At 32.3% G+C, this 15145-nt stretch overlaps 1 protein-coding gene across 2 annotated transcripts in view; it reads left to right on the top strand.

The window, feature by feature from the left end:
* LOC123710325 overlaps positions 1–9264 on the top strand; it is a 32467-nt gene extending 23203 nt beyond the window's left edge. For both annotated transcript variants that reach the window (XM_045662148.1, XM_045662147.1), the window contains exons 5-6: positions 5579–5692; positions 6056–9264. In XM_045662148.1, the coding sequence (XP_045518104.1) occupies positions 5579–5692; positions 6056–7021 (1080 nt within the window). In that variant the 3' untranslated portion in view covers positions 7022–9264. The remainder of the gene's footprint in view (positions 1–5578; positions 5693–6055) is intronic.
* The last annotated feature ends 5881 nt before the right edge of the window (positions 9265–15145 follow it).

The following is a 15145-nucleotide window of genomic DNA, read 5'->3' as shown; positions in this document are numbered from 1 at the left end:
GTAACATGCATAAAGAAACGATTAAATGCAACTTTACGATGTGACTTAGCTGATATAAGATACTTTCTACGATAAGATACGCAAAGCCCCAAAGTGGAGATTATCACGCATGAGTTACTATCGTAGCATAATCGTGTTTTGTCGCGTGCATTTCCTGTTTCCGTTAGCGGATAATTCCGAAAAGAGTTTAGTACTTCTTGAGTGTAGAAAAGTGAGATTTTAAATATCGTCGGTGGTCAGTAGGTCGAGATACTTGTAATAATGTAGTCGTGTAGTTGTTGCGAAGATTGTAATTGGACATATTTTGTAATTTAAAACATTAAGCGTCATATTATTATGTATGCCAATCTTAAAATATAGCCAACAAGCGCCAATACTTAATGTGTTAGTTAATTGGTGCATAATTAAATAAATAAAATCACCTCCGCGTGTTTAAACAATTTCTCAAAATAAAAAGTTCTGTCATTGTTAATATAGTGTGAACAAACTAAACCAAAACGAATATATACTTTCAATATTATATAGTTAAATACACAAAGGAATTAAAATTTTTGCCACTAACAAACATTAATATGACAATATGTAACTCAAACTTTACAATTTAATTATACAAACTATTGCTAAGAAAATTTCCGTGTCCTCATTAGTTTGGCAACAAATAGCAGCTTTCACCACTAACGCGCGCTTTCCAGTGATTTGGCATAATTCACTCTGATTGCTTGTCATTACCAAACAATTCTGAACATTATTCACTTGGCGTGGCTTGCGTAAGTGACCTAAAGGTGCAGTCACAACTCTTTATTCTATACAGCTCATCCAATATCTTCACGTTTCGTTATTAAATGTATCTTATTAACCAAAATAAAATGCATGAAAGCGAACTCAAAAATGTATCGTCATTTAAATTAAATTGTTTGAATGCTTTAAACCTCATTTATTGCATGTACGTGCATAGTATTACCTCAACATTTCAAATTACCTTGACGGCTGGAAGTTTTCCGCTCTGCTATAATCTTTCGCGAACGCCCCTCTGAAATGGGTGTCCATGGGCTGCAATGCATGCCCGGTCGGGATCGTTTGCCTTTGCCTTGCTTTCGATGAAATCATAAAACAAATGTTTTAAATTTTTATTGTGAGGTCGAAATTAAACATATTACATCTCTATCTCAAGTCAAGTCTATCTCATCATATCTTCTCATTTTATTTGTAAATAAATATTTGGTTAATTTAAATAGTATAAAATCAAAGTTGGAGTAAGAAACAAAAGCAAAAGAAAGTCATTCTTCCGGGTGCTGATGCGCGATAACCCAAGGGCTGAGGTATTTGGCTACGGACAGCATGATAGATTATTCCAGTTTATGGCATTGTATTTTTTGTTTGTCTTAAAAACATAAACATTCTATATACATTCAGAACCTTTGCAATTATTTTACAATTCTGTAAACATTAAGAAAGTAGTAACATATTTTTGTAACTATTAAACTTTAACGAGCTATAACTCTTTTATGACTTGGCTTGAATCATCTTTGTACCATTTGTCATTTCTTTGTTTTAAATAACTGTTTAATTATGATTTTAATTGAATATATGGCTATCGAAAAATGCATTTAAAATATTGATTTTACTAAGTGACATTTTTCAATTCTATATTAAGTAAATAAAACATAAAAAGGCGTCAAATGTTTAAAAATTGGGTCAATTATAAAAAAAATACACGATGGGAATATTTTAGGTTTGGTTCTGATATTTAGTACATGTAGAATATATATCAACATTTGTTACGCATCGTTAATTTTTCTAAAGATTATTATTGTTCTTTCGAAAGGAAATAAATATAATAATATAAAATAGACGCGAATAAATATAATAATATAGAATAATATAAGATAGCAACCCTGACTGGGCCGCTATACATTGCCTAAGCCTTTATTGAAAAAGTCTTCGTCCTAATTTATATTCAGACTCTACCGAGAGCTGGAGGACTAAACCCGTTTCCAGTTACTCGAATATATCTTAATCAAATCGGTACTGTACAGTACATCGATTTTAAATTTTAAATTGTGAATCGTATACAATAATAATGTCTTCACTTTTGCACTCGTTATTTTTGAATTAGTATTTTTTTAATATTTTCGTATACGTCAGGGGATCGGACTAATAAATATAAATGTAATACCTGTATAGAAGTATTAAAGTGATACAATTTCAATAGTACCATCATTATTACTGTATTATTATTTTAGGAAATTAATTTACAAGCTGTGGTTCACAGACTAAGCAAATGACCAATAAAAATAGGTCATATTTTTGGCTCTACTATACAAACCAAATTTTCTCAAACCGCCATAACCAAATTTCCGCACAATTATTTCTAAAAAAAAAATACAATTTTGTGAATGTTTTGATGATAGCTATAACGTAAATAAACACTATTGAAAAGATGAAAATTAATTGAAACAAAACAGAAACCCGTTTGTTTTTAATGCGATATCCATTTAAGTGTCGGACGTGATTACAAATGTTAAATCTTTAACTTTCACAAATGAATAATACCCGCCGGCATATTATAAATCATACGTACGCTTATTGGATTAATATAATGGCGCGTCTGATTTTCAACTGTCTAAACTGTCTTTCCATTCCTCTCGTGTTGGTGGTATGAAATATTTTTTGGGATGGGTTTTCTTGCACCTATACTATTTGCGGCACCAGCCAAAGGAGTTGCGAGTGCTTAGAGGCACTAGACTGCGAAACTATCAATCCCTTACTCATTCTCAAGGTGTAAAATCAGCAAAATTGTCCAAATTCCGTCTGCAAAAACCCAACCTCTCCTTCGAATTACATATCCAGAGCTGGATATATTCGGTAGTGGGCTGATCAATTTCAAAGAAAGCATTGTTAAGTAGCTAATCCGCTGTTTTGCTGGTTATTTTTTTATCTTGTATATATTTTAATTTTATTTTTTATTTATATGTAACATTTATGTTTTCCTAAACTATCATACATTTTAGATAAAAGAGTTTGTAACATATACTGTTGAATTATAGTATTTTGTATGAATAAATAAATACATAGCTCGACATTTTAATATGTTTTCTATCTATGTGGTATTAGAAGGGGCATAGATGATGCACGAAGTTTCGCCATCGTTGCCTATTAGAGGTCATCCTGCTACACTCATTGGGTGAACCTCTTACGGCAGACTTGATCTGGTCAGCCTAACGCGTAAGTGACTTCCACCTTCTCATGGACGACAAGGCGTTCTATTGTCTGATCATCACACCGAGATACGTGTCCAAAGAATATAAGGATGCGAGATGATACTGCTAAACTGTTATAATTAAGATGTTCTCAGAGTGACGCAAATATAACGTTAAATATCCTATATTACGGTTACTATGGTAGTTAAGTTACTTAGGAAACTTAACTAAGTTATATCACTATCGCATTGGCTTTTAGCTGTTGGAATAGTTGTAAAAATAATATTATTTGGAAGGTTAAGTCGATCGAAATATTTGCATGTGTTCCAAAATAGGCCGGCAATACAATTGTAAAACATTTGACATGTTGCAGTATTAGTGTACATAGTTGAACCACATCAGATGAGCTATCGGCTCCTTAAAAATAAAAATGTTGGAGACAGCGGATCGAATTCCCTCCCTTTATACCCTTTACTGAACATATTTGTATACCTTTAATTTTCAGATCTTGTTTTATACGGCGTCGACACTGTTGAGTAGTATAACTTCATACTGCACTACTTAAAAGTGTATACTATATACAACCGAAAATACAGTACGAAAATATCGACTAACACCCTATTCACATTGCAGCTGTGGTTACAAAAAGAGCTGTAAGTCATCAAAATCTCATAAAAGAATTTGGCGTCGAGGGGGTGAGTTCAGGAGGGGGGGAGGCGACTCCTGCGCAGGCCGACTGCCAAAAATCTAGTCAAACTGGCTCGTATAGTGCAACGCACTGCGCAACCAATGCGTGTGGCACAAGAGACGAATTGAGAAGTTTTCACATTATATAAAATTAATAACATATATATAATAATTTACTCAATTTCAGAACTCTAGAACTAAGTAAGAATCTAGGCCATCTAATTGGGTCATAAGATAAACGAGTATTTCTTAACAGCATCTTCATTTATTAATATAACTCTAAAATTTTGTTATCGGCCCAGAGCAAAAACTCAACTTAATTTTTATATTTTTTCTTATAAAATAGCGAGCAAACGGGCAATAGACTCACCTGATAATTTCATAATGCCAGAGGGCTCGCGAGTGGATTGCCAGCCCTTTATCGTCCAAATTTGATATTCGAGTTAAAAAAATTATCAAAGAACATCTATGGATTCCACTGTCCAGTCGTTAGATAGTCTGTACGAAGTAGGTGCATCTAAAAAGTGCACGATGCAAGCGAAGGGGAAAAAATAAAACTCTGGCCGAATCTGCGGACGACGACCGGTCGTTCACCCCGGGAGTTAGATGGGACCTAGGTCCTTATTATAAATCACATCTATTTATTAATTTATTGTTTGTTTTTTTTAAACAATAAACGTGCTCGCATACATATCTGACAAGATCATAAGTATTTCATGAGTTTAGCTTCGTACTGAGCAGTGTTCGCCTAGTGGCTTTTAAGCGATTCTTATCCCTGAGGTAGTAGGTTCATGCTAATGAAGAAAATCTGTAAGGTATAAAAAAGACATGCGATGGGAAAAGAGACGGTTCATTTAATTTATGCGAAATTAAAAAGCATACCAATCTAGGCATTTTTTTGATTTTATGTTATTATTACCTGTTATATAAAGATTGTAGGCGACTAAATTTGATTAAATAAAAGTTGGTTGGACTATATTTTTAATACTTTGCTTTACATAGGAAAACATCAGTTTGGCTTGATGTCGTATATTCATGATGTTTTAATTAAGGGTTAAAGGTTTTCTGTCTGAAAATGTGGTACACACGTGGTTTCTTTCCTGAAATCGAAAATAATTTAATTAAAACTAGCAAAACATACCCCACGACCGATACATGAGTACATGAGTACATCAAGACATTACAATTCAAGACGAGAAACTGTTTTAAAACAAACCACGAGTTCATTTCCGGCCTTTTAATAATTTCTTTAGATAGAAATTAGCTACTGATTTCGTATATTTTCTTAAAATTTTAAGTCAAATAGAAAACTTTATAACAAAGTCTTCAAATCCTTGGTATTGTGTTATACACAAAAGTTGAGTGGGCGAAGGTGAACGATTCATCAATACAAATCATTAGCGGTCCCAAAAAGACGCCAATCGGGTTTTCTTTGTGGCCTTATCTTAGTCATATATCGACCTTAGAGCTTCGGATGTGCAATGTCATCGAGTATGTTTGTGTAAAGTAATATTACCTTGAAATTTACTTTAACTCATAATTCACAGACATAAGTGAGAAATTTTAAAATTATCATATGTAAAAGAAGAACTTACACATCCAGTATGAGTAAATTATTCTTTTGTGTGTATGGAATACTTTTCTTGTAGATTAAATGATTGCTTTCACATGACATTATTTCTTAATTTCAGACGAAGTCCCCAGAAGATGGAGATACAGGAGGGGAAACTCCACCAGGAAACGGTTCAGTGTTTACAATGACGCTAAAGAATAATCATCTTATTGTAGAAACAGAAGAGAGGAATGTTAGTATAAACATATTTAACAATAATATCCTCAGAATTTATGAATGACAAAGTTGTAAAAGGCGCAACTCTATCATACTTATCAAATAAAAAAAGTAGTTAATCTATTAAAACTTTCTAACAAAATCTCTTTTGCTGTAGGTATTATATCTATTTCATTTAATGGCCACGCAATAATGAAAATATCTGGACATTGGCGGTACTTTGTGCTATGTCTATATTCGTTAATATTAAAAACATTTATATTATTAATATACAATATTAAAGGCTGTATTTAGCTCACTCGAGCCTTCAGGAGTATATTCATATAATATATGTAAATATATTGAGTAAACATAAAAGGACGTTTTGTTCTGTTTCCAGGATATTACTAAGAATGGACGAGCAACAAAAATGAAGTACTCACCCGACAACGACGGAATCTTCGTAGTTGAAGTTCAACAATCAAACTCTTACAGACCCAATAATAAAAACCTCCAAAATTCACATATTCAGGACCCTCAGATATCTACAAATCAAGCTCTCATCCACCGTGTACCAGATGAGTTCGATAAGCGCATCGTTGAAGACGATAGCGAAAGAAGTAGTGAAAAATTTGATCGACAATTGGCCTTATCCAGTACAGGACTTTCCATCTCAGACCTTAGTATGTCTTCGATGGGTTCTCATAATGTTACCTATTCGTACAGTAGTCAGATCGGTTACGAACAAGGGCCGTTCGGATATCCAATATACGCAGGCTATGATGTATCGAAAGATGATACAGCTGAAAGTTTAATTCACGATAATTCACAAGAACCTTTAATTGGTAAAACGCCAACTTATCCCGATAAACCAGTTGTAACAGCCGCAATTTTCAAACAAGATTCTGTAATTAGTAATGATTTACTACAGGGGCCAGTATATTGTATCGAAGGTTCGTCCGATGGCCCCTTACTATCTGACGTTCAAGCGAGAGAGGTAAGTCTCCAAAAAATTCACGATAAGAAAGAAAAGAAGATGGAAAACGGTGTGGCAGTGGCCGTGGCTGAAAAATTTGAGACCCCAATAACAATATTCACACGCTTTGATTCAGTTGCAAACCCTGATCTCAATATCAAGGAGACAAATATGGCAGATATTCCTAAAGATCTTTTAAAAGGTAAACGTGCATCTTTACCCGTGATTCGAACTGAAATGTATGAATCAGTGAAAGATGTCATTCAAGCTGGTTCACCAAAGTTTGAGAGATTGAATAATGATATGTCGCCAGTCGATATGTTTTATGATACTCCTCCGATGATAACAATCACAGAAGAGAGCGAATCAAAGTCAGAAGATACTAGTTAATTCTAAAATGTATATAGAAGTAATGTTTTAGTATTATATTCCTTTCGCTTAGCTAAATGTGGTGACATTTACAATATAGTTATAATATTTTATTGATAATAATACTTTTATTGATTTTTGTTATCTTGATGATAATTTTGTGTAAATGCTTTTTAAGTTTGAGTTTAATTATTTACTGGAGCAAGTGTTTATACTCTGGAACTCTCGGTAATTAAACAAAAAAATTACCTTTAACGAAAGTTTAACGTTATTAATGGTCTTGCGTTTTTTACAATAATAGGAAATAGAAAACGCAATTGTCAAGTTAGCTAATGCTAATCATAGATGGAACAATCAATTTATGTAAGAAATTATTAATTATATGTGTAAAATAACAATTATCGTTAGTGAATTATAATAATTATTAAAAGTAAGTACATCATTAGGAGGTTTATAATGCTATCTAGTGTTTTATGATGCAAAATTATTAATTTCTTATACAAATAGATTGTAAAATTATAAATATATACTTTTTTATTTGGAACTCGTTACAGAAAAATGCGCTTTGGTATGTCTTAAAGAAGTAAATAATAAAAAGTAAAGTTTCATGCAGATAAACCACATTTAGAATTGTAAATTTTTTCCTTATTAGAAATAAGTAGCTTGATAATTTTAAAATTATTATTTTTTACGATTGCCTTATTGTATTAGTTTGAATAGATTAATTTAATATGTGTAAGTATAATCATTATAGATGGCAGAATTAAAAAAGTAGAGTACCAATCAAAGGCGTCTGAAAAATTATTTCTTAAATTTATTCTTCATTATGTAATTCTTTTTAAGTTCTTATTTTCTATTTTTGTAATTAAAATTGTGTATGTTGAAGTGTTACTAAAACAATAGAGCACCATATTTCCCGTTTTTTATTAATATTTACATTATATTTCTAAGTAAGGCATATTTTTAAGGAATTTCATGACTTCCGAGTTCATATTTGTAAATATTGATGTGCAAAAATATATAATTTCTCTGATTTTAATATGTGTAATGTTAGTAGTTCAAAGATATTTGTTCTTATTACTGAGCATTTATTATTCGTTAACTTAAAAAAAAAAGATAAATTTTTGCGCTGGGTAGCAGATTCGTTCACCACAGAGATTTTTGAGATAATCACTAAAAAAACCACTTTACTACTATTTTAGGCACAGCTTTATAGGTGACAATGGCTCAAAGTTAGTTAGGTTTTAAGAATACCCAGACTGTACTAGTTATACTTTTAATAAAGTAAAAGCTTATGAAGCTATTATTTCGTCTCGAACACCAAATACTTTGCTTTAAGGCAACAATTATATTGAGATACATTATAGATTTAAAAAAAAAATGAAGTGGTTCTTAAAATTTATTTGTGTTGGATTTTTTTTAAATATAGCTATAGATTTTGCTAAGTACCAATAGAAAAATAGAGCGCGCTGCGTATCTGCCGCCAGGGCTTAGTGGTTAAACACGAAGGTTGGTTAAATTCGTGGATTTAACTTGACAACAGTTTGGCTCACAACAACTTCCTATAAATTTTGTCAGCTTTCTTTATGTTAATCAGGTTTCTATGTTTAGTATATGTTAGCAGAGTTATATAGTTTATGAAATACGAATTTCAACTCTTTGTACTTTGCCGAAAAGTAAATGTTTATTTTATTGTGTGAGAAATTTAAAATTGTGTATCTATTCGAATAAATTTTGTCTAATACATTGAATATTGTCCAGGATGATCCTGAAAATCTCTTCTTAATTAGAGTGGCGGTTTTAATAAAATGTTTATAATATTTGTCTATGAGCCAAGGATTACACCTGAAATGCATATATGAGGCACACCAAAGCAAAGTGTAGGTTTATTTGTAAATAAAATATAGAAATTGTAAAATTATATTTATTATGGTACATTTAATTTATGAAGCCATTTTATTTGCAAGCCTATTGCGTAATCTATAATAAACTTTTGTCTAATCGTGATCTCAAATTAATTTACAATACGTAGAGGAAATGTAATAAAATAAATATTTTCAAATTTTTTTTTTATAGTGCCGTCCTATTTTATCGAATCTTGTGCCAAGCAAAATTGAATTTTATCTCGTAATTAGTATATTATAATTGTAAATAATGCTCTGTTATGAAGTGGCTTTGGGTTGTTTGGGGTTGATAAAATAAATACTGGTCCGTACGTCGAAAATATATCATTCACTCAAATGTGATCGAAATAAATCTTGAATCCTAAACACTTGATAACAAAGTGATTTTAAATAATAATTCATAGTTGATTATAATTGATTCTATATATTTTATTTGCATATTTTTTATGTTTAATTTTATAAATAAATGGTTATTTGCGAATTTTCATTTCAATTCATTTATTGAGACTTATATATATTTCCTGATAGCAACCCCTGGAGCTATGAAACTTTATAGGGTAGTCATCTCTGTTCGTTGATCCGCAGGCTCAATTACATTTACTCAATACGACGATATGCAAGCCAGTAAATTTAAAAGTGTCTAAGAGGAACATTAAGGATCTAGTCTGGATATCAGATCAAGGATGCCTATTTATAATAAAAAAAAACATAAAGCATATAAATTTATTATACATGGAAGCCGTTACTGAATCCTATGATTCTAACTATCTACGCCGTAGCATAGAAGCGCGTAGATCTTGGTTCGAAGACGTGTTCTATAACTCGTAGTGTTCGAAATACATAATTTCAATTTAATAATTTTTGAACAGGGTGATCCCATATATTTTTTCTCGGCCGATCGTCACATTTATTAGTTGAGTCATTGTTGAGATTTACTCGGGTTACGTTAGACACATATTTAATTTTGATATATACTTTTTGTTAATTATAATTGATAATAGTTACGTCCACTATTTATAATTTTATAGTGAGTGTTTAGTGCGTTTTTGAGATCTATCGTGAGGCAAGGTATTAGCATCAGTCTAACCTGTCTTTGTTCCCAAACTAATAGAATTTCTCCAAATCCTTACGGCTAATAATATTGTGTTCCTGGTATGAAGATATTGTAACGAGGTACATACCTGACATACTCAGGCCTTATTATTTTAGTATAAGATTGTGTATGGACGGCCACCAAACCATTCTTTGTGGTACACGTAGACATATTGTAGCAATATTTATGAATAAATCTATGGGTTGACACCGGAGCTTCACGACAACTTTAGTATTTCTAAATTTAGTTTAAAAATGCTGAATGTTACAGTTGTTCTATTAGCCGATAGATGACGTTAATCATAGGGTAGGTTTGCATTGTGACATAACTTTGAAAGAATTTGATCGCTTTATTTCTACGCCATCTACTAGGCGGCGATGGAAAACAAATTGTTTTAATATTTTGAAAAGTTCAATTAAACTTCTATAGACGGCGCATTACAATAATTATTAGCGTTTATATTAGTATTACAAATTATATACCTCACAGTTAAGCGTTAATACGTTTTCATAATATTGTTATATTTAAAAACAGTAACAGTTGATATCTTTGTTATAATTAAAAATTATCTTTACAAGTTAAACATTTTGGTCAAATTCAGGATTTTTAAGGATGCAAAACTTGTTAACTTCGTTGAAGAGAGTCTCCGAGCAATAGGTCTTAATTATTCTAATAATAATATAACTTAATTACTCAATAAAGAAACATCAACATATCAGTGCATTTTTAGTATTTATATTTACAGTTTTAGTATTCATTCTCAAAGTATGGTATGTAAATACCGTAAAACTCTTTCCTAAAAGGGTCTAAACAGTAAAATAAATAATAAGTTTATTAAACAAAGTAATATGACAATATTTATAATTACTAACCACGTATTAAAAAAAAACTTAATTAAATTAAATGTACCAGCGTAGTTTTAAAATCTCACCAAAGATATAAAGTAGACATTAACTAAGCCAGATACGATACATTTGTATAGAATGTAATCAATTCTAGTGGATTCGCGCCGTTCTCTCGGGAAAAAAGTATAAATTTTATATTCGAAATTAAGTTTATAGCAAATTATACATAAAAAGGCGTGACGTTCCAACTACCCTCATCTCAGCTATTGATTCACTGCGGATAATTGAGTACACGCGTGTCACCCGTCCCCCCCAGGGGTTCCGGGGGGAATGGACCCCTCACACGTCGCACCTCATTTGATTACAACGGAAAAAGCGGCGAAAAATCGAGATGCAGTAATCGGCCCGTCGCTATAGCAACCAATATTAACGGGGGCACGGTGACCATGCAATTGATTGGCATGGGACTTTGCTTTGAGAATAGTGTTATAATATATAATAACATACATGCTGGCAGGGGGTATGTCATGTCTATATGTAGTATATTTACTCCACAATTAAGGCTTCAGGATAAAAGCTAGTCAAAATTTAGGTTTGTACACTCCATAACGAGTACTTTTGTCCGTTTTGAGATATTTGGAAGCAACTATATCAACTGTTTTAGAATTACTTCATAAATTTAAAGAATTTATTAAGCATACAAGCAAGGTTAACGCATGGCATGTAACCAACTTCTGTAACTACTATACACATAGACAATTATATTTAACTGTAATATGAATTGACAAACTTCTGTAACTACAATTTGATTTTCCAAACTCCAGATAAATATAATTGTCTTTGTAATCCATGAGCAAAATATGTAAAACTGATTAATTGGTAGCAACTTCGGAAGCTAGACCGTATTGTAGCAATATTGTTTTTACATATAATGATCAAAAATAATCATGATTAACACAGAAGTATTATTGAATTGAAAGTTCTTTAACGAGTTAAAAGCGAATTAGTTACATTGTTTAATTGACGAACGAAGTATTGTCACTGACTAAGCGTAAACCGTTCGAAAATGTTAATTAAACTAATTCTTGAAAGACTATCACTAGCGAACCCTCTGGCCCAGAGTGTCCATGGGCAAAGGTAAAATCAGGTGAGTCGAGCCTCTTGCCCGTTTGCCCTCTATTCTATAAATAATAATAATAAAACCCGTCTCATTACCGAAGTCATATGCACCCCGAACATAAATAGATTCCGCGCATAATACATCCGATTCCACCTCACCCCCTCATTTTTGTTAAAAAGCCTAAAACCCGACCCACTTTAAACCCCTCATGCAGATTAGCTAAAACTACGCATTTTTTACCCCACCCGGGGGGATTTTTCTCCTGCTAACTACCGAAATGTGGGTCCAGGGAGAAGGGGAGAAAAGTTTGCGTTTTAAATATGTCCGAAGGCACGCATTACCGTTTGCGAAATACAAATCATTAAAACCCTTTTGTTTCAAATTTTTGCAACTTTACTAATTGCGAAATACGTTTGTTAAAATTTTCAGATAAACAGTATTGTGTATTGTTTTTATTTCAGAAAATTAAAACAACCTTTGAAAAAATATTATCAGTTAAAAAAATAACTGTACAATTACTGATATAAGTGCTACTACTAGTATTTGTGAGTAATTGAACGAATTTCCCGTTTTTATTACGTAACAGGGGACAAAAGTGCAGTAGGCTCACCTGAAGTTAAATGATTCACCCTAAGACATTGGCAGAGGGCTCCCAAGTGCGTTACCGGCTTTTAAAAATTGGTTCGCTCCTTATCTACCGTTCCTGGGTTACTTCGCTTAAAGAATACATTATAAAGTATCTTTTATAATCATTCTATTACTATTAACGATATTAAATGTAACCTCATTTATAAACGAACTTAAATATAACTTATACACTATAGATATTCAATAACTAATCACACTTAACTAATCAATGTTAAAATAACCGTTAATGAGATCATGAGTTTCCTTAAACGAAGACTAAAATATATGAAAGAATTAATACAATACAGTACGTTTAGGTATGCGTGGGTGGGATGGAGGCCGTAATTATTTCCCGATTTATTAGTTCCCTAAAATCCCTCTAATTCCTAGCGGGGCTACGCGTTTTATTTCTAAAGCGATTTTAGATAGGGGTATAGCGGTGAGCTTTTGGTCCAAGTTATTATATAAAACGGAACATATTCATTGAAAGTTTGGACATGTAAATAATAATGTAGCTTGCTGATGATGATATCTAAGTAAGTAGTACGTATAAAATATCTCGTACTTAAGTTCTTGGCTGGAACACATTCCAGCTGTGAGATAGTTCGCCACCTGTTTGATGTGCTGAACTACTGCGTCTCTCAGCTCTGAAGCTAATGAGTTCGCGCTTAAACGTATTAGCACAAACGCACACACATAAATACATATAAACAAATCAGTGGCGCTACAACCTTTTTTAAGTCTCAGATTTCTGGATCTGTTTCATGATCATTTGTAAATCTCATAGGCAAGTGTCAGAATCTTGTGCCTGACACGCCGTCGCCTTGTTGAAACAAAGGCAAACCGTTTTCCATACAATGTTTTTCTTCACCGTTCGGGCGAATGTTAAATGCGCGCATAGATCGAACCTACTACCTCAGGGATGAGAGTTGCACGCTGAAATCACAATGCCGAATACTGAGTTCTTACATACATATAGTACATTTATATAGGATATTAATGATTTTACTCAAGATGGGTTTTTAACATGTAACATAAAATTATTTACTTATATCAGACAGCTGTTTTGACGTGATCTTAATGCATTTGACATATAAGCAGTATTCGACTTTCAATTAAGCAATTTTATTAATTTAAAAAAAACATCTTGTCCTAACAGGTGGCCCTAAATTGAAAAGGATGTATCACCAATAAAAAAATCACACACGAAACTACAAAGAAATTAACATAAGAAACATAAGAAATTAATTAGAAAACACACGCACAAAAAAACTTACTACTAAATATATAGTACGTAGTAACTAACAAATTATAGAATTTTTGTCAGTTCACTCAACGTACAAAATAAAAGGTCCGTTAATCTAAGTAATTCGTTAACAAAAATACACCGAATATATGTGCCCCTTTCAGAAGGTTAGTCGTAGCTGTAGGCACGTGAAGTAACGGCTGACGATGTTGTCTAAAAGGAGTGGTCTAACGTGTAAAAGATATCTGTCAGATGTTTTGATTTGGTCTTTAAAACTTAGCTTTAGAAAAACACCTGAAATTGGGAACGAGCTTTTTTATAGTTTTTTTATCGACAAAATCACTCTTCTCGAAGTTATGTGGAGATATATGTAACAATATAATGATTAGTATTTTACTGTCTCATGCCTTGTACCACATGTCATGCGCAGCGATATGTTAAGAGATATGTCGCCCTGAGGCATCGTTACAAGCACCAATAATGTTTTTTACCGTTTTCCCTATATACGAGAAAACTTACGATTCAATGACCATATTTCATAGCCTTTATTTTAATGCATTCCATAATTTAAGAGTTGAACTAATAGAGATCGCATTTTGAAATTGGAATTACTTAAACGATTTTTCTAACATAGTTTATTGGCATGCTTAATTCCAAAAACGGATTGTAATCTTTGATGGCAAAAATGGGATCAGGATACATTATTAATTTTGAGCGTAAATCATGCATTACCCACAGATAATGTCAAGTGACATTTTAATGACAATTGACTATAGTGAAATTTATAATTTAGATACCTGTGCTCCCAGATAGTAATAGATCAATTTCAAATTCAGAAAAGGTGTTCTATCTTTGTGGGCAACTAACAGGGAAGGCTCTTGCTGTGATCGGCATAAACCCGACGGCAAATAATTACGATTTATTCTACCTTAATAGACAAATATGAAGATATACGGTCTCTTCGCTTTTATTTTTGGATAATATTTTTAATTTTAAAACAATAACAAGTATTTCTACCGATGGTTTAAATAGTTTTCTTGATAATTTTGTAAAATCAATGGCAGCTTTTGAAAAACTAGAAATACCTAATTATTTTGGATTTTTTGTTTTTATTTCTGCACTTAAGAAATTAGACGACAAATTATTTCTATGATCCCTCCTGCCTCGTTTCAACACTGTACTAGCCGTATCAATTTCAAATTTCATCAACACCACCTTGATTGCTGGTGTCTTCCGCGGTCTGCTTCTGAACCGACTCCCAGTGGGGGTCCACCCTGCTGTATACGATCTCAAATTATTTAAAGAAAGAG

The sequence above is a fragment of the Pieris brassicae genome, chromosome 5 (genome assembly GCF_905147105.1).
Source record: "Pieris brassicae chromosome 5, ilPieBrab1.1, whole genome shotgun sequence".
Classification (NCBI taxonomy): Eukaryota; Metazoa; Arthropoda; class Insecta; order Lepidoptera; family Pieridae; genus Pieris; species Pieris brassicae.
Note: the sequence above shows the minus strand (reverse complement) of the source record. Positions and strands in the feature narration are given on the sequence as shown.